Genomic DNA, 19,336 nt, shown 5'->3' with positions numbered 1-19,336 from the left:
CGTGCGGACGCGCGTGCGTGTCTGAGCGCCCGGTTCCCAGCGGGCCGCGCGCGGCCACTTCCGCCTGCGGCTCGGTTCTCGGACGCGGTGGCCGACGGATCCGGCGGATCCCGCGGCTCCGGGTGTGGGCGGCGGGAGCATGCGGGGCGGCCGGCGGCCCGCGCGAGGCGCGTTGGTTTCCCCGCGGCGGCGGCGGCGGCGCGCGGCGGCTCTCCCGTGAGCGGCGGGCGGCTGCTGGGCGCGAGCGGCGGCGGCGCCTGGCCCGCAGGCGGCGGCGGCGGCGGCGGCGCCATGTGGAGCGGCCGCAGCTCCTTCACCAGCTTGGTGGTGGGCGTGTTTGTGGTGTATGTGGTGCACACCTGCTGGGTCATGTACGGTATCGTCTACACGCGTCCGTGCTCGGGCGACTCCAACTGCATCCAGCCCTATCTGGCCCGGCGGCCCAAGCTGCAGGTGAGAGTCGGGGGGCCCCTAAGAGGGCGCCTCCCGGCCGGGTGCTACCCCGTGCCCCTACTGACACTGGTCAGGGACGGGATGCGGGCCCCAGGCGTTGCCCGCTACCACTAATGTCACTGTCCAATGTTCTGATGAGGTGGCAGTGAGAGCTGGCGTTTGGGCTTCTCTGTTCTCTGCTGCCCTCTGCTTACCCCTTAGTGCCCTGTTCTGCCCTGATTATTACTGAGGTCGAATTGCCCCACATGTGTTTCCTAATGGCACCCCAGTGGAAGTCACTGGGAATAATCCAGCCATATGCTTCAGGCTGCTGACCTCTGACCCTACATTACCGATGTCACTTCCTGGTTCCAGTGGGGATTCGTGACAGGTCAGCTCTACACAGCAGTGTCACACAAAAGGCCATTTTGACCAAGTCCAAGCTCTCCCCCTGGGAGGTAGCCCTCAGGTTGCCTGCCCTCCCCTATAGTGATGATTTCTGCCAGGACCTTTTGGCCTTACATTCTTGTTCACTCTTTCCAGCTAAGTGTTTACACCACCACACGGTCCAGCCTTGGTGCAGAGAACAATGTGGACCTGGTCTTGAACGTGGAAGACTTTGATGTGGAGTCCAAATTTGAAAGGTGTGGATGTAGGACAGATTGCCAGAGATGGGTTCCACAATGTCATTGATAGCATTGTGTACAGAGTGAGGATGTCCTAGAGAAACACTCCTAACTAGGATGTACGTGTAATCTTTCAAACTGGAAGTCACAGGTGATGAGTTTGTCACTTGAAAGTAGCATTTACTGCTGTCTGATGGCAGTGTGGTTTACCATGTAGTCTCCCAAGGAGTAGTACATTGATTTACCTGTAGAAGTAGTCCACATGTTACTTACAAGAGGGGAAAGTAGGATAGTGGAATGCATTATGCAGAAAGTCATAATTAAGTGACTTTTTTTTTTGTTTGTTTTTTGAGACAGGGTTTCTCTGTGTAGCTTTGTGCCTTTCCTAGAACTCACTCTGTAGTCCAGGCTGGCCTCAAAATCACAGAGATCCACCTGCCTCTGCCTCCCGAGTGCTGGGATTAAAGGTGTGTGTCACCACCACCCGGCTATTAAGTGACGTTTTACATTGGAATAGATCATCAGTACTCAATAATAGTACAATAACTTTTGAGAATTAACATGGTTTAGCATTTGACATATGATTCTAACTTGTAAATGTTCAAATAAAAATTTTTAAATGACTTGCTCATCAAATCAAGGTTCTATATTGCCCAACAGGCTTTGGACTCACTAGTCAACCAGTCTTCAGTTCCCACCAGTGCATCCTTGTCCAGGCTTATTAGCCTGTGACTTTAGGGCAGTTATTGACTACCAACTCCCATCCTCTTAAAACGGGGGTGGAAAGTGCTGGCACCATTTACTTTTCAGTTAGGATTAGTTTTATAGCGGTAAATACTGCCTTCTGTTCATCACACTCATGTCAGTTGTCCAGGACAGATAGTGAAACTTTCATTTTGGAGCCTGGAGGAAGTTGTAGAAACATGAGTACTCCTGGAAACGCCCTTTCTGAGCTCTACCTCAGTGTGCATCTGCCAGAAACACGACAGCAGAGCATTGTGTGGGGTCAGCACCTGTGTGTTTGGTGTTCCTTTCGGTTCCCTGGTAGAGGCATCTCTGCTTAGGAGCTTTAGAGAAGTCCATCCCCTGTGTGTTTCTCCTTGTAGCAGTTCCCACCTTGGCTTTTAAAGCAAGTCCCTTCTGAGGCTCTTGAAATGGAGGCAGGGAGTACTGTACATTTTCACAGTGCTCAGGACACGATTGTGTTCTAAAAAATCATAGGCAGGTGGGTTTCATTTTTCGTATTTCTGAGCTAAAATTAGATTGTGTAAATCTAAAGAGATCATTAACTACCATGTGCGTGTAAACAATGTGTGCCAGCATGGTGGTGCACACCTTTAATCCCAGATACTTGGAAAGCTGGAGCAGGAGGAATCTGAGTTTGAGGACTGTCTGGACTACATAATAAATTGGAATTCAACATGTACATGTTTAAAATGACTGTTCTGTTTTAGGACAGTTAATGTTTCTGTACCAAAGAAAACAAGAAACAATGGGACGCTGTATGCATATATTTTCCTACATCATGCTGGCATTCTGCCCTGGCACGATGGGAAACAGGTACACCTGATCAGTCCTCTGACTACCTACATGGTCCCCAAACCAGAAGAAATTAACCTGCTCACTGGAGAGTCTGCTGCACAGGTAGGGGTCTTCACAGATCACTGTAGCAAGCTTGTGTTTCTTGTTCAGAGTTTGTGTGCATGTCTTATAATTTGAATACTGCTGTCATACTTAATTATCTTTCTTTCAAATAATAGCCCATGGATTTGCAGATAAACTACAACAGGTTAGTGTTGGACAGTGATTCATAGCACTCCAGTAGACTCCCTCTCTGGCTCTAGGACTGCTGCATCTTTGGGCAAGTGTGAATGCCTTTCTGGTAAGGCAGTTATGCTTCAGAGCTCACCTGTACTTTCTGGTGAGAGTCATCATATATGCGCTTATGTGCATATACACACAGAACACACACTGTGCAGGACTGCATGACTAGGCATTTCTTCTTATGCTCATAATTCTAAATTATGGGAAGCATATAGGTACTATTTGCATTTTGTTCACTTGTAGGAAACTATGTGTAAAGAAAAAGTTACTCACAAAAGTGGTTATTCAACCAAGCAAAATGGCTCACTCCTGATATTCTAGTACTTGAGGCTGAAGTAGGAGGGTTGCCATGAGTTCCAGACTAGTCTGTCCTGTAGACTAAGACTGTTGGGGGCAAGGGAATCAATCATGGGCATAGACATAAAATAAGAAATATTCAATGTCTGTGTCCATATAAAGTAGAAGATAAGACAAATGTCAAAACAAGAATGATGGCAAGTTTGCAGGAAGCAGCAATATAAAATACTCTTCCTAGCCGGGCAGTGGTGGCACACACCTTTAATTCCAGCACTCGGGAGGCAGAGGCAGGTGGGTCTCTTGAGTTCAAGGCCAGCCTGGTCTGCAGAGTGATTTCCAGGACAGCCAGGGATACACTGTGAAACCTTGTCTCAAAAAAAACAAAAACCTCTTTCTGTTTGTTGTCCCCTGCTGTGTCTGTTTGTAGGGGGGCGGGGGGGGGGAGGTGATGGGAGGATTCAAGATGGTAGTATGGGGAGCAGGCTGGTGTCCTGTATGTGTAGGTATGGAGCATCTGAAACCATTCAGTGCAAGCTGTTGCTGTTTTGGCTGGGACATGAGATGCTGTGTGACAGCTGTTCAGGAGGAAATAGGGTGATGCTGCTTCCTGAACAAGTCATCTTGGTTTCAGATAAAGTTGATTTGCCCAGAGTTTTCTCCCTGGGTTTAGTTTTATCTAGAATTAATACCCAGTCCTATGTATCTCTTTTCAGACCATTCTTTGTTCACTTATATCTGGTTTAGTTTAGTCTCTTGGTAGTCTCTCCCCAGCTCATAAGCATGCAGGCTTGCTCTGTTAGTTCCCCAGTCCCTGATCCCTCGGCTCTGCCTCCTCAAGATCTCATAGAACCAGTTGGGAGGAAGGAGGATGTGGTCTGGGACTGACAGCCTAAGGTCACTAGAACCCCTCAACCTGGCCTCCTTTCCCACTTTTCCCAGTCTAGGGAGCCAGTGGGTTCTCAGGTGAAGGCCCTGACCTCCAGGCTGGACCCAGGTAGCGTAGCTTCCATTTCTGTTCTTTATAGCAGCAGATAGAAGCAGAGAAGAAGCCGTCTAATGCCCTGGACGAGCCCGTCTCTCACTGGCGACCCAGGTTGACCCTGAATGTGATGGTGGATGACTTTGTCTTTGATGGGTCCTCCCTGCCTGCAGATGTGCATCGGTACATGAAGATGTAAGTCTCAAGTGGAACCCTGGGAGGGAAATTCCTCCTAGAACTGATGGCAGAGCAGCCGTCTGTAGTGGGTGAGCCCAAATAGAGTATACCATGCCTTTATTCTGGACCCTGTCTGTGTTGTGAGCTGCTGCAGACCCTGTCCAACTCCTTGCTTACCACCCAGAGGTTGTGATGATCAAGGTGCCTGACAGGATTGAGAGAAAGAGTGAATTCCCAACTGGTGCATCTTCATCTTTAGTCCAGGAAGAATGTCCCCTAGGCTGAAACAAAAAGCAGAGGTTAACTAACTGCTATGTACCCTATTGCTTTTCGCTGTTCTCATGCCATGCTGCCTGGGCAGTGAAATGTTGGCTTTGTAGCTAGACTCACTTAAGTCTAAGATTTCATCTCCAGGCTGTGACCTAAATATTACTTGCCATCCTTACTTAATTGTGACTGTGGTTGTGTTCAGGAAGCCCAGTGTCATGTTGCTTCTGAAAATGGCTGAGAATCCCTTCTATTCACAACAGATAGTTTCTCTGATATTGTCAGAGGTTTCATACTTCCTTTTGTAAGGTTTGAATCTTTTTGTGTCTGGTGTTGGGGAATTAAATCAAGATTGTACATGTTAAGTAAGAACTCTACTACTGAGCTAAATCTCCAACTCTAAATCTTTCTATAAAATCTGATTTGTGTATATGCTCCAGATTGTAAACATTTGGTACAGAAAGGGCCAGATCTGACCCTGTCTCCAGCCTTCCTCTCAGGCAACCTGCAGCAGTGTGTGGATAGCTTTCCAGAGGTTGAATCCCTGCTGGTGGCTATAACTATTGTCATGCTGTGTTACCCTCTCAGGCTTCTGTTTGGAAAGGCCATCTTGTGAGATTCCAGTGGCCAGGATGCAACCAACAGTGATGCTGGGTGGGATGCTCCTGGGGTGGCCTAGTTTCTCCACATATTTAGTGCCCCAAGGGGATAAATCTGACACTGACTTTAAGCTTTTATGCTTCAACCCCCCAGGATTCAGCTTGGGAAGACAGTACACTACCTCCCCATACTGTTCATCGACCAGCTGAGCAACCGGGTGAAAGACCTGATGGTGAGCCACACTTTCCTAGACACGGCACAAAGCTTTCCCTCAGAGTAGGGAGTGTTGCCCATGTCTGGGCCACATAGAGGTCTCAGTACCTGGCTGTGCTCTGGCTTTTGTGGTGGCTGCTTGTGGGACCTTCTGATGATGGACTTTTGGGTCGTTCATTAGGATCTTAGGTGGTAGTCCCACAGAGCTCCACCAGAACGGCCTGCATGCCTGCTCCTGATATGTGAGACTTGTGATGCTTCATAGTTTCTTGCATAGCTTCTTGTCCTCAGGACTAGTCCTGCTATGGAATTAGAGATTCATATCTGAACCCAGCTTGGGAGGGAGCCACAACTCAGGATAGCATGGGCAATGCCAAGGCCCTGTGGATAAGAAATGGCCACTCTGGTGCCCTTGTTGTGACAATAAAGGTACAGTTTTTCTAGAGAGAACAAGGGTGTTTTGAGAGAAGAATGTGGCTGAACTTTGGATTTACATTAAGGAGAATAACAGTGGTTAATAGTTAATGTCACTGTATAAGTGCCATGCTAAATATTTCCTGTTGGTTGCAATAGTTGCTGCCAGGGACTGTGTCAGTGTTCTTTCACAGTGGAAGTAATTTGGGACAGGAAAGGAGAGCTTTGACTGGGGTCACAGGTGAGCAAAGATTATAGGTGGACACCTGCGTGCCTCTCCCACCATGTTTGTGAGTGCTCCCTAACAACCAGCCTTGATCTCTTGGAGAACAGGGAGCTTGCCACAGGACCCCCTCAGATCCTGCCTCGGCTCTGATGCTGGCTATGGCTCAGGGTGACAGGGTCCCACTGTCCTGCACTTCCATCTGGTGTCATCTACACCTAGATGGCCTGTGGGTTAGGGGCAGGGCAGTCTCTAGTAAGGAGGTCTGACTGACTTCTGACCTCCTTCTGACTATGTTTTTTCTTGTTTGAAGAAATTCTGGGTTCTGTGAAATGTACAGGCTGTACTTTGTAAACCTGGGACTGTCTGTAAACATACTGGAAGACCCAGTAGTGCTGATTTCTTGCAAGCAATTGGGAAATTGTGTTCAGTGACTATTTTTGTGGTTGAGTATCTAGTGTTTGTATATAAGCTAGTGTAGATAAAGGCTATAGGCCAGCATCTGCAGATTGTATATTCTTTTCTGGTCCTTCTTGTTGGAACTCTTACAAGCTACAGTACCTTAAGGTACTATAGTACCTTGAGTGAACATGTAGGCAACGAGCTTCACTGTGATACTTGTTTGTGTATCTTTTGCTTTGCCTCTTATGAGCCTTTTCTCAGAGGAATGTCATCTGTAGGGGGCAGCCTAGCCTGCTAGGGTAGTCCAACCAGCTAGCTGTCTGATGGGACCTTACAGTGGCATCCCTGGGACAAGTCTGGCCATTTAAGGGGTGTTCAGTGGCTTATCCATGCTGTGAAGAGCCCCAGCACTTAGCTGCCAAGTCCTATGCCTGGTGACTACTTAACCCTGACACATTTCAGGTCGCCAGCTCCATTGTGTACGACCATCATGCCTTTGACACCAGCAGTGTTCACGGCAGGAGACTGGGGTAGAAGGTTAGAGGATGTGTTCCAGTTCATGAATGTGACACTAGTGTACATGTCCTGCACCATCATCATGGTCACACTTCACCTGCTGTGGGGTGTGGGTTCAAGTGCTGTTTCCTCATGGTTCACCTGAGAGCACTTAGGCCTGGATGCTCCCTTCTGTACAGTCTCCTCCTCTTCTAGCACAGGTCCATGGCACCTCAGCCAGGCACTCAGACCTGTTCCTTAGCTCAGCTAGTGAGCTGACCAGTTTCTAGCCAATGCTAGTTGTGAGCCTATCTCCCAGTTGTCAGGACTTGTGAGGGTAAGTCAATAGAGTACCTGTGCTGCTCAGATCAGAGATAATATCTGGGAAAGCTCCCGTCCAAAGTTGCGCTGAATCCTGGCCATGTTTTATGGCCCTTCCACCTTTGGATCTCTTGGCAGGTGATAAACCGCTCCACCACTGAACTGCCACTCACTGTGTCCTACGACAAGATCTCACTGGGGCGGCTGCGCTTCTGGATCCATATGCAGGATGCCGTGTACTCCCTGCAGCAGTTCGGTGGGTGGCCCTGGGCCCTGAGCTAAGGTGGCATGGGGTGTTTGGTGATCCTAAGCCATGCTGTCCAACAGCTGACACAGACCCATACTGCTGTACTTCCTACTAGTCATTTACGGGGTCATTTTGGCCTTGTGGTCAAGCGGCTTATAGTGGTTCAGCTCCTTTTATTTCTTAGATTGTAACCTTAGGAACTAGCTGAAAATTGGCTTTATTCAGAACACAGTATTTTAAATGCCACAACTTCTGTTGACTTTTGCTCCAGATAAGATGTAAGTTTTCTACATTCAGAAGAATATTTGTGACATTGGGTAAGACTAAAATGGCTCTTCTTGAATTATAATGTGTTTTCCTTGCAGGATTTTCAGAAAAAGATGCAGATGAAGTGAAGGGAATTTTTGTAGACACCAACTTATATCTCTTAGCATTGACCTTCTTTGTTGCAGCATTTCACGTGAGCTGTCCCCTGGGTTCTTGTGGCAGGGACTAGGGGCAGACATTGGGGTGGCTCCATGGGCACTTGTGTGTACAGTTGGGGTCAGGTGACCTAGATCATGGGTTCTTCACAGCCTGTAGCCTGTCTGTGTTGTCCCCTAGTAGACTTTCCAGCTAGGAAAGTGAGCAATCCTGTGTGTGTCATGTGTCATGTGCAGAGCACAGACACACTAGCAAGCTCTCTGACAAGTGTGCTGGGTGCAGGCAGGGTGCGGGATAGTGAAGCATGGGTATAGTGAGCTTTAAGGATGATGTAGGAGGTCACACAGTGAGAGATTGTACTGCTCTAAGTAAGGGACTGAGACCTAGGTTGAGTTACCTGGTTGGTCACACCCCAAGGTACTCTGCCTGGGATTTGAGTCAGAGATATACGTTAATGTCTCCCTCCAAGTTCCACAATTCTGACCTATGGAAAATGTGTAGGGGGGTAGGTTTGGTAGATAGTGAGCATGTCTTACCGAACCTGAGGGAGATTACTTGGTCAGTGAAAGTGATGTAAGTGACTGGAGTGTAAGCTGCTGTCCTGTCTATTCTTTACAGCTTCTTTTTGATTTCCTGGCATTTAAAAATGACATCAGTTTCTGGAAGAAAAAGAAGAGCATGATTGGAATGTCTACTAAAGCAGGTAGGAATAGTCCACCTGCCCAATGGCTCCTTATAAAACCTTGAACTCCTGCCTCAGCAATCTCAGCAGCCAGTGAGCATATCTGAGTCCCATTGAGGCTCTAGGCCATGGGGCCTAGGCCTTTGTAAGGATGTGGAGTTGGCCTGCCAGTGGAGGCAGGATGCATAGTCCTGTAAGGCAGCTTGGTTGCTCATAGATTTCAATATAGCACCACACCTCCTGTCTACCATCTCCCTCCTAGCTCCAAAACGGATGCCTGAAGGTATTGTCCCTTGCCTCAGGAGCTCTGGCTGCTGGATTTAGGGTCAGTTTTCATAGTAAATTCCCCAGTACTTGGAGCAGTGTCCTCATCAGTGAGACCTGACTTTGCAGAATAGTTTTTCCACTGCACATGATACAGTGTGATGGTTTTGCTGTATAACAAAAGGAGCAGTGACTGCTGTGGTTGTTGTGATGGTGACAGGCCTTTGAGGTAAGTGTAGGTGCAGGTATAAGGGATAGAATGGGGAGGCTGCTTCAGGGGGAGCTGGATTCGACTGCCAGGATCAGCCCCAATGGATGTAAAACACAAGGCTGCCAGGACAGCCCCTCAGTGTCTGTCACCAGGCACTTACGGAGGAGAGGCCTCTTGCTTACTCTGTTAACTGTGGCCTGAAGTGTGATCCTAATTAGTCTTAACAATAAAAACCTGGAGTCAGATATCGAGGGTGAAAGCTGAAAGATCAGAGAAGCAGAGCAGTGGCCACTAGAAACTTCTTCTGTCTATGAATCCTCAGACCAAATGGGCAGCTGAGATCCTGTCTCCACCCGTCTTATATTCCCATCTCCACCTCCCTAGTGTTGGGATTAAAGGCCTGCACCACCACCGCCACCTGGCTCTGTTTCTCTTTTAGACTGGTTTAATCTACTGTAACCCAGGGTGGCCTTCAACTCTGATCTTCCTGCTTCCTCCTCCCAAGTGCTGGCATTAAAGGTGTGTGCCACCACTGCCTGGCCTCTATGGTTAACTAGTGGCTAGCTCCTTCCTGGGACCTCCAGGCAAGCTTTATTTGTCAGAACACAAAATACCATACAACAGTGGCCCTGACCAGACTGTGTCTTCAAAGTCCAGCCTGTGAACAAAAGCATAGCGTTGTAAAAGGAACAAACTATAAAATGGTACAAAATAGAGTGTAGAGTAAGGGCACAAGCAAGCACTCGGCCAGGACAGCCAACCCATTGTCTGTGACTGTCACCCAGATCTGGTACCTGCTTAGACCATGCCCTCTGCCATCTCCTTTTTGTGGCCTCTGGTATTTAAAGTGCTTTCATGAGTTGCATCATTGGCCGGGTGGTGGTCATGCACACCTTTATTCCCATGGTGCATACCTTTAGTCCCAGCACTCGGAAGACAGAAGCAGACAGATCTGAGTTCAAGACCAGCCTGATCTACAGAGTGAGTTTCAAGACAGCCAGAGCTACACAGAGAAACCCTGCCTCAAAAAAACAAAAGAAAAAAAAAAGGAAGAAAAGTTGCATCATTATCTACTATCCTTTTGTCTCCCCTGGTGCGGGGTGTGAAACCCAGAACCTTGTGCACTCTTAAGTAAAGGCTCTACTGCTAAGCTACACACACACACACACACACACACACACACACACACACACACACACACACACAGCCCACCTGATTTCTTTAATCAGGTGGCAAACGGAGAGAGCTGGAGGGGAGGAGGTGACAGGTTCAAAGGTGGGTGTGGGTGTGTGCAAAGGGCGGCTGCAGTGTGCCTCACCACCTTGTGTGCTCATGTCCCCAGTGCTCTGGCGTTGCTTCAGCACCGTGGTCATCTTCCTCTTCTTGCTGGATGAACAAACAAGCCTTCTGGTGCTGATCCCTGCTGGTATTGGGGCTGCCATCGAGGTGAGCCCTGGGTACCATGCTGGGTCAGGATGGGGTTTCTGTGAGGTCTGTGAACTTCAGCACTTGCTCAGCTGTTCTGAGTGCTGAAACAAGAGGCCCTCTGAGGACCTGCACACCTCTGAAAGCAAGTTCAGGGAGGCAGCTGCTGGGTAAGGAGGTCTCTGAGGGTACATCTTGGGACAGTAGATCCTGTTGGACCTACAGTAGACCCTGTGTTAACAAGTTTGATAAGGTGCTTTGAATGGAACAGACGGATGATGTGGCTTTGGAGAAGCTCCTGGTTTGACTGGAATTTGGGATGGGACAGCCATGTGGAGAGTAGGTAATGGCACATGACATGTTATGACCTAGTGCTGCTACTAGGTACTTATGGGAAGGAGCCACAGGAGCCCAATCTGGAAGGAGGGCACCAAGCAGGGGGCAGGCCCAGGGGTCTAGTTCTCAGAGTTGGTTCTGTTGAGTACTGGCCCTTGTGGCTATGGATGCTTGTTGAGAGATGGGCTTCATTGACACTGCAACTCAATGACTGTCCCAGTGACAGCATGAAAATCCAACTCAGAGGCAATGTGCTCGACCCGACCTTAGTGAATACTACTGGCACAAGGCTGCAGTAAGGATGTTGAGGAGGGCATGGATCCCCATTGAGTCCAGGATGAGGCTCAGGGCCCCGGAGGAAGACTTTCTTGGTTTGGAGCAGGTATGAGTACTGGTTTCCTTGTGTTTTACCAGTGACTGCACAATCCACCTAGTGGACAGCCAAGAGTATGGTGCAGAGCTTCCCAGTCCACAAATGACCATGAGAGGTAGAGGGAACAGAAACAGTGACTAGTGGGGTGAGGGATGATGGGGGCCAGGTTTTGTCCTTCACAGTTTAGCTCCTTATCCAGCATCTCAGAATTAAATGTAGATTTCCTTTTCTTCCTCCAGCTTTGGAAAGTGAAGAAGGCATTGAAAATGACAGTGGCCTGGAGAGGCCTGAGGCCTGTGTTTCAGGTGAGACCTGTGATGACTGCCCCAGACAAAGCTTTTCCTGAACAGACTCGCCAGGCTGTCATTTCTTACTGTGTCCACGTTAGAGCTGAACCTTCTGGGGGCACTTTATCCTGCCTTTGCTGCCTAGTACAGAGCTCCCAGCACACAGGCATATGTATGCAAAAGTGCCCCACAGGATGGGGAGACTCCTCACACAGGCTGGCTTTGCAGTTCTTGGCTGTAAGACCTCACTCATAGAGCTCATGTCAGCTTTCTGATCAGTTACTAATTCTTTCTTCGTCTGATTCATCAGGAGACTGAGCGAACTCAGTCGAAGCTAAGGGTCTGGGCCTTTATGCTGGTGAAACAGAGGCAGACGTGGCCAGTGCCTAAGCCTGGGGCTAGGTGCAGCCAGCGTGGGCACTGAGGGCGGTGTAGTGGTCCCTACACCATTTATTGCTACAGTCCTAGCTTTGCTGTGCTGATGGTCTCCTGAGTCAGCTGACACTATATTAATCTTACAACAGTTTGGCACCCACAGTGAGTCTGAGAGGAAGACTGAGAAGTACGATGCCCAGGTAAGCAGTTTGCGAGCCCGTGATCCCATGGAGGATTGGGCCCTTGCTACAATATGGTAGAGTCGGGGAGAGAACCTGTCCTGAGAATGGGATGGAACCAGCCTGAATAGGAGTCCTGAGGGTGAACATGTGGACGTTCAGCCAGAACAGCTGGCTTCTCTGTTCATTCATACAGAGGCCACAGGAAGCCCTCTAGCATCCAGGTCCTAGCCTCCCCATTGCTCCTTAGGAGTGGGACATGTTGGGTTAACAGGTTGTTTCTGTACAGAATGGTTTTGGTGTTTTGATTCTAAGCTCAGCTATTTGCATTTCATATTTTAGTGAGAGGATAACAAAGAACAAACCAGAGTAAATACAGGGCCTGTGGTGCAGTTGCAGGGTCTGTGACTTGGGCGCTTCCTTGGTTTCTTCTGGCTGAATTTGCCACTCTGATGCAGGCAGCTTGTCTGATGCATCAGGGGTGATACAGCACAGTCATTGCTACCAGTGGTATGCATGCAGATTCTCACTTTGAAGTCTTGGCAGAATTATCATTGCCATTACACACAGTTGTGCTATTACCTGAAATGTTACTGGGGTTCTGCCTCTTTTGCTTGCTCTTGTTGACAAAAGTTAGATGGTGCATCTGCCGAGGTGTTTGGTGGTTGAGTTATTTAACTAGAAGCTGCCTCTGTCCCTCACAGGCCATGAAGTACTTGTCTTACCTGCTCTACCCTCTCTGTGTTGGGGGCGCTGTCTACTCACTCCTGAATATCAAGTATAAGAGGTGGGTGATGCAGAGTTCACACCCTTATCCTCCCAGCTGAAAAACCTAGCTTGATTTCTGAGCATTGGGCACATGCACCTTGGGCTCCATGGAACTGGGGACCCTCCCACTTGGGCTGCCTAGAACTGGGGACCCTTCTCAGATGCAGCCCAGGACATGCTTCTGCTATTCTGAAAGTCAGTCCTAGGTCTTCATCTCCTCTGGGTTATGAAGAGGGGACAGGAACCACTGACATGCCCTTGTGCATCCCAGGTACTCAGGAAGGCTGCAGGGACCACATATCCGACATAGGCATGCATGCCTTCAACCTGGGATGTGCAGGCTTTCCCCTACTCCATCACTGACTTTAAATACAGAGATTGGACAGAGTTTGAAAGAGGAAAATGCTAACACCATGATGGTGCTTTGATCATTTAAAGAAGACTCAGGACCCTGTGTCTGGTGGAGAGATGTGTTTCTGGGGTCAGGCATTAGGATGGGCGGGCAGCATGGCCCTGGCTAGACAGGATTTCAGGGTTGAATGCTGTACATGGGTTCATATCTCCCTGGGACTAAAATCTGTCTTTCAGAGTGGTGTCTCCCCACATGGAGCCTACTTCCATAGAGACTATTCCAGCTATGCTGAGTGCTTGGGTGTCAAAGTGGTTTTTTAGGAGGGTGCTTTTTCTTCATTTTAACATTCAGCAACGTGCCCTTGGCCTCAGATCACAATTTCTTTACTTCTGTTTCAGTTGGTACTCCTGGCTCATCAACAGCTTTGTGAATGGTGAGTCTGTGTGTCTCCTCCTTGGTGATAGTGTTATAGTAGGTGCTGCTTTACCTGTTCCTGTTCATCACTTGGTGGTACAGGCTTCTAGGATGAAAAGCTAGTTAGTCCCTTAGCATTAGCACTCATACAGTGCCCAGCATTGTGGGGCTTAAGCATCAAACAAGCCTGTTCCTGAGCTTGGGTCCTTCTTCTGCTAGTCTGTTTCCTTCCCTAAAAATAGGCAACAGTAGCATTCCAATCCCATCTGACATCTCATTCCATAGACTTTTTCAGAACACCAGACCTAGAATATGGCAAGCTACCTTTTGTGGACACACTGAGAGGCTCGTCAATGCCCTGCTGCTTATGTGTGGTTCAGAGCACATAGCCTCTATATTGTGTGTGTCCCATGGCCAAGTGTCAAAGCGTTGGATTCTCGTGCTTTGGGGTGTACCAGTGAGCAACATAAAGGTCAGGCAGCCTCTCAATAAGCAGGTAGCTCTCGATGGTCACGTTTCCAGGTATGAGTCCCAGACTTAAATCCTGGCACCTTCCCTAGTGCCCTTATGATGACCCTGGTGTCCAGCACTTGCTTGATCCTTGAAAACAAAAGTTAGCAGCAATCAGTAAAAAGTGTGCTGCTTTTCTGATTTGTCCTTGACTCTTGGTGGGTTTATTAGCCAGGAAGCTGTGACAAGGCCAGCTGAGGTCTTTTGGAAGCTGGGTGTCTCTGTATCACCCCAGCAGAATGGATGTTTGGTTCTTTTTCATGGATGTCTTCTGTTTCACAGGTGTCTATGCCTTTGGCTTTCTCTTCATGTTGCCCCAGCTCTTTGTCAATTACAAGGTAAGGCCAAGGTGTCTCTGCTAAGGCAATGGCCCTGTGTTCTCTATGTTGCCTGTGGCTGACCTGTGGTATCTTCCTTGTTTTAGATGAAGTCAGTGGCACACCTGCCCTGGAAGGCCTTTACCTACAAGGTAAGCACCAGGTCCACGCTAAGAATGGCTGGAAGACCCTTTATGGGGTGCACATGAGCTCACAGACACATAGGACTTTTGGCCCTGTCCACTTTGCTAAAAAAACTAAGACATCTTTTCAAACTCTGAAAAGCCACCAACTACACAATGAAGGTTCTCGTAGTCACAGTAAGGGAAAGTTTTGAGGGAAAGGTCACATTCCTTTTTGGCAACATTGTCAAAACACAAATATATTTTGCTCAGTAGTTCAGTGTTTGAGAACAGAGTTCTGTGTCTTCCCAGCAGAGGGTAGAAGACTGAGCTTACAGGCTGCAGTTCCAGTTCTCTGAGGAGCCAGCCCCAGGGCTGCTCTGCTCTTGGTTCCCAGCACAGAACGCTGCAGCTCCTTATGGTGGGCCTGGACCCCGCTGTCCTGGTGCTGCTCTGGTGCTGCACTAGGTCTTCTCGCTGTTGCTGTGAATTTCACAGTTACAGGTCCCGCCATCTGCTGAGGAGCAGCTCACTGACGACTTGGGTTATAAAGTATAGGACTCCAGTTTTGTGGTGGTTTCACTGCTTCATCTGGCTTTACAGGCTTTTAACACCTTCATTGATGATGTCTTTGCCTTCATCATCACCATGCCCACGTCGCACCGGCTGGCCTGTTTCAGAGATGACGTGGTGTTCCTGGTCTACCTGTACCAGAGGTGGTGAGTGTGTACATGCAGCACCTCCTTGGCTGTAGAGCCCTGCACCTGCCTGTTGTTTCAGACAGACTTGGCAGGGGGTGGCTTTTCTCTGTTGCCCAAAATAGGTTTCAGCTGTGTCTTGTAATGACAGTGCAAGATTGTCCTCAAGCACGGATCTCCAGTGTGAGGCAGGGGTGGGGGTGCTGGTCTTCTTTTAGGCTGCATGCCCTACAGATGGAGGTCAGTGGCTCTCTCACCTGGGCCTGGACTGAACCCATTAGCAGCAGCTAGTAGCCACCAGGACCTCAGACCAAAACAGCACATCCAAGCTACCAGCTCGGACAAGGGAAAGCCTCTAGGAGGTGTAGTAAAACACAATGCTTGCCTGTCCTCCTTTGCCCATCCTGACTGGCATCTGGCCTTTCTGTTGTGCATATGTAGCCACTGCCTGTGGGTGTGTTTAGAGTAGGTCCAGGTTTGGGGATTTCCTGGAATAAGCCTTAAAACCAATAGAGGCTTAGGCTACCCATGTCCTCTGACTCCAGAGCCTAGGTCCATGTTGAGGAAAGGGCTTTTTATAGAGTGTTGCCACCTCACCTCCCATCCCCCAATAACTACCATTGGAGGTTGCAGTTCCCACACACACACACCTCCATCCCCATATGATGACAGTGCTTCCTATAAGCTTTCCAAAGTGGCCATCCGATACAAGATGAGCCTGTCTTCCCAAAGCTAAGTTCCTGGACTAGGATTGTTTGTCAATGCACTTGTGTGTCTGGGAAGGACTTTTGTCATAGGCACACAGTACCACACCCATGTGCTGAATAAGGTCTGGTTCTTAGGTTTTCACATCTATAATTGGTTCCCTAACATATCTGAAGATAGAAGTGAGCTTATGGGAAACTCAGATACTGGCACACCTGGTTCAGGGTTGTTCTGTGAGAATCCCATCTCAAGCTAGCAGGGCCCCCCTTGAAGTGGTTCCAAGTCTTTGTGCAGAGACCCAGCCCCAGGGCTTTTGATGGGAAGTGGGTTTGTTTAAAGCTAAGGTCTGGTTGTCTTTTTGTTTGTGGGGCACCAAGGAGAACTTCAAACAGTGGACACTGCATCCCTTCCTGCTTTGGTGTCTTCATAGAAGCAGGGCTGTGTTGCTAGGGTGGGAGGTTGCGGGATTGAAGAGCATGGCTACTATGAGCAGAGTGCTCAAAGCCGGGAATCGTCTAGAACTGGTTTTGGTAACTGCCTGGATAACTTGTTACAGTTACCCACAGCAAGGCCTCCCCAGGTCCCACCCTGCTGCAGGGCTCCTGTCTTCCTTCTCTGGTTAGCCAAGCTCTCATTTCCCAACACTGCAGAGTGCAGCACATGAGAGATAGGAGGCAGGCCCCGGACCTATGAAGGGGACTTGGAGGTGGCTCAGATTATTGGAGGATGTTATCAGAGGAGCCATGTCCTCTCAAGGACAGTAAGGGCTTGTCTTGCTAATAGTCATCCATCCCTACCATTGCAGGCTTTACCCTGTGGATAAGAGCAGGGTCAATGAATTTGGAGAGTCTTATGAGGAGCAGCCCAAGCGGAAGCCCCACCCAGACTGAGCATCTCGGCCCAGGCCCCCAGCAGCACTGCACAACACAGTTGAGTATTCCTGGGGGCTTTAGGGGAATTCCTAGACACCACATCTTCTGCGTTGCCAAATCCCTCTGAGCATTTCTCAGTATCCCTGAGCACTCTTTCTTCTCGTGTTTGGAAGGAACCACAGCACTTAACCATACACCCCACATGAACTTGGGTCTTGGTGATGGTGCCAGCAGACAGTCACCCAAGGGTAGCTCTCAGTGCATGAGTGTCCCATGGCAGCCAGTGGACACCTGAGCATGCATGGGTAGGGAGAATGATGGATTTCCACATCTACTTGTTTAAGTGCTCCTTATGTGGATTTCACACACATGGAAAGTCGTTCTGTACAGACTCTGGGATCAAATGGCTCTTTTTCTCTTTTGTTTAAAATTTGATTGTTTAAAGCTTAATGTATGTATGTTTCTATTTTAAAATAAATTTCTTTGGCTGTGACATTTTTCTTAATCTATAATAACATAGAAAGTACTGCAGATGTTATAAGTTAAACCTCTCTCAGAGATCAATACAAAAGATAGGTTTGTTTCCACATTGAAAGGAACAAATGCCCAGGGTGTTTCCCAGCTGTGGAGCCACAGATGTCCTAGGAGCTCATTTTGTCATTTAGTGACTGGTCACAGTTGCCAGTGCTCAGGTTGGTCACATCTTTAGGTGAAATGCCATGGAGGGGAGTAGGCTGCAAAGAAGTATTTCCAAGGGCAAATGGAATGTTGGAACAGTTGAAGTATGATCTGGTGACCTGGGGCTTGGCTGTGTCTACAGGTTTGTGGGTAGCTGAAAACAATTTCTTCTCCTCTTCCACAGTATTCTTCCTCCTGGGGTGCCAGGCTCTTCTCTGAGAGTTGGTCACCTGGAAGGCAACTCTAACGTGAAACACATTCATCCTTATCTGTGCCTTTGTGGATGAGATGATTCTGGGGTAGTAAACTGAAATCCAAGTCTCAGTATCAACCTGACTCCATGATTGAAAAGACAAACATTGGTTTCAGAAAGTACCTTTAGTATTTCCAATTAAAATGTTAATGCAGATATGCAGTCTTAGGTGTGTAGTGGGTGACAGATCCCCAGAGGTCTTTAAAGGTACTCCCAACACAGCTGTGCAGGGCACATGGCATTCAGAGGTTCATTACACCTGGGTCCTGGGGCAGGAGGAAGGCTTGAAGCTGATTTAGAGAGCCCCACCAAGCAGAGCACAAGTCAAAAGCAGGAGGTTTTGCTTGGAACATATGAGGATGGGTAGCCCAGGCATGGAGGGTTGCAACTGCCGGCACCTATAGCTGTGATTGCACCCCCAGTTTGGTAAGCACTAAGGAAACAGAGGTTACCAAACAGCAGTATTAGTACATTCTCTCCTTCACTGAGGAACATGAAAGACAGCCCTGGCTCCAACAGCTGCTTCAGTGATGGCACCTCCTGAGGGAGACGACCATGGAAGGGCCCTGGGCTGCCACATAAAGTCAGATTACATTCCATGGCTCAGAACAAGTGTAAGATGGATCTCCGTTGGTCAACTCTGAAGAGGGATGGGTCTGGGCAGGTGGGCTCTAGGGAACTGTGCCTTGGTGTCTTAGGGTTTCTGTTGCTTTGAAGAGACCATCACCATGCAGTTTATAAAGGAAAATATTTAATGGAGTAGCTTACAGTTTCAGAGGTTTAGTCCATTATCATGGTGGTGCTAGAGCTGGAAGTCCTACATCTTGATCAACAGGCAACAGGAAGTAAACCGAGAAACTGGGCATGGCTTGAGCATATATGAGACCTCAAAGCCTGCCTCCACAGTGACACATTTCCTCCAACAAAGCTGTACCTCCCTATGAGCTTGTGGAGGCTAATTACATTCAAACTACCTTTTCAATTTCCCAAGCTGTAACTTTGTTTCATGGCACATGGCCCCTTTGACCCACCCTCATCCTTTTCTCTTGCCCTTCTACTCCCCTTGATAAAAATCTTGTGATACTGTCTCAGTGTACCACATAGGCATGAGTCAGCCAAATAAGCTGAACTGACCCTCGAAGACAGACCCTAAGTTTCCCACTTGGACATAAGGACGTGTCCACATATCTCTTATTCATGGACTGAAGAGAAACACAGATGAATGCTCAGCTCAATATTGCAAGTTTTCTAAAAGGATTATATGTTTTCATTTGCATAGAATTGGGCCTATGGTGAAGTAAGATCTAGTTTGGATTTCCCTTTGTGTGCCCTTGATAATTTGGATGGCCTCTGAGGTGCTTGTTTAATTTGTTTTCCACATAGTGTACATTTGTAGTGCTATTATTGTTGGGCATAGCACATACCTATAGTCCCAGCACTCAGGAGTCTGAGGCAAGAGGATTGCTTGAGCCCAGGAGTTCCCAGGCCAACCTATGAAACAGACCCTCATCTGAAAACAAAGCCCCAGTCAGTGGAGCATAACTTCCAGCAAACCCAGTTAGAGCTAAATGGAAG

At 48.4% G+C, this 19,336-nt stretch overlaps 1 protein-coding gene across 2 annotated transcripts; it reads left to right on the top strand.

The window, feature by feature from the left end:
* Positions 1-37: 37 nt before the first annotated feature.
* On the top strand, positions 38-17,835 carry Clptm1l (CLPTM1 like). 2 transcript variants are annotated; one of them, XM_028873664.2, is made up of 17 exons: positions 38-453; positions 976-1,076; positions 2,513-2,702; positions 4,205-4,353; positions 5,356-5,434; positions 7,409-7,526; positions 7,883-7,977; positions 8,559-8,643; positions 10,440-10,543; positions 11,471-11,536; positions 12,043-12,093; positions 12,777-12,859; positions 13,591-13,625; positions 14,399-14,454; positions 14,541-14,585; positions 15,159-15,274; positions 16,764-17,835. In XM_028873664.2, exons 1-17 carry the CDS (start codon positions 292-294, stop codon positions 16,846-16,848), a joined length of 1,620 nt encoding a protein of 539 aa, XP_028729497.1. In that variant the 5' UTR covers positions 38-291; the 3' UTR covers positions 16,849-17,835. The 2 variants fall into 2 exon arrangements, with proteins under 2 accessions (XP_028729497.1, XP_028729498.1); XM_028873665.2 differs by having other exon boundaries at positions 62-453; positions 4,208-4,353.
* The last annotated feature ends 1,501 nt before the right edge of the window (positions 17,836-19,336 follow it).

Source organism: Peromyscus leucopus, chromosome 19 (assembly GCF_004664715.2).
Source record: "Peromyscus leucopus breed LL Stock chromosome 19, UCI_PerLeu_2.1, whole genome shotgun sequence".
Classification (NCBI taxonomy): Eukaryota; Metazoa; Chordata; class Mammalia; order Rodentia; family Cricetidae; genus Peromyscus; species Peromyscus leucopus.
Note: the sequence above shows the minus strand (reverse complement) of the source record. Positions and strands in the feature narration are given on the sequence as shown.

Coding starts and splice junctions, on each gene's coding strand:
- Clptm1l (XM_028873664.2), top strand. CDS start 292: ATGTGGAGCGGCCGCAGCTCCTTCACCAGCTTGGTGGTGGGCGTGTTT. Junction 454..975: donor CCCGGCGGCCCAAGCTGCAG/GTGAGAGTCGGG, acceptor CACTCTTTCCAG/CTAAGTGTTTACACCACCAC. Junction 1,077..2,512: donor GTGGAGTCCAAATTTGAAAG/GTGTGGATGTAG, acceptor GTTCTGTTTTAG/GACAGTTAATGTTTCTGTAC.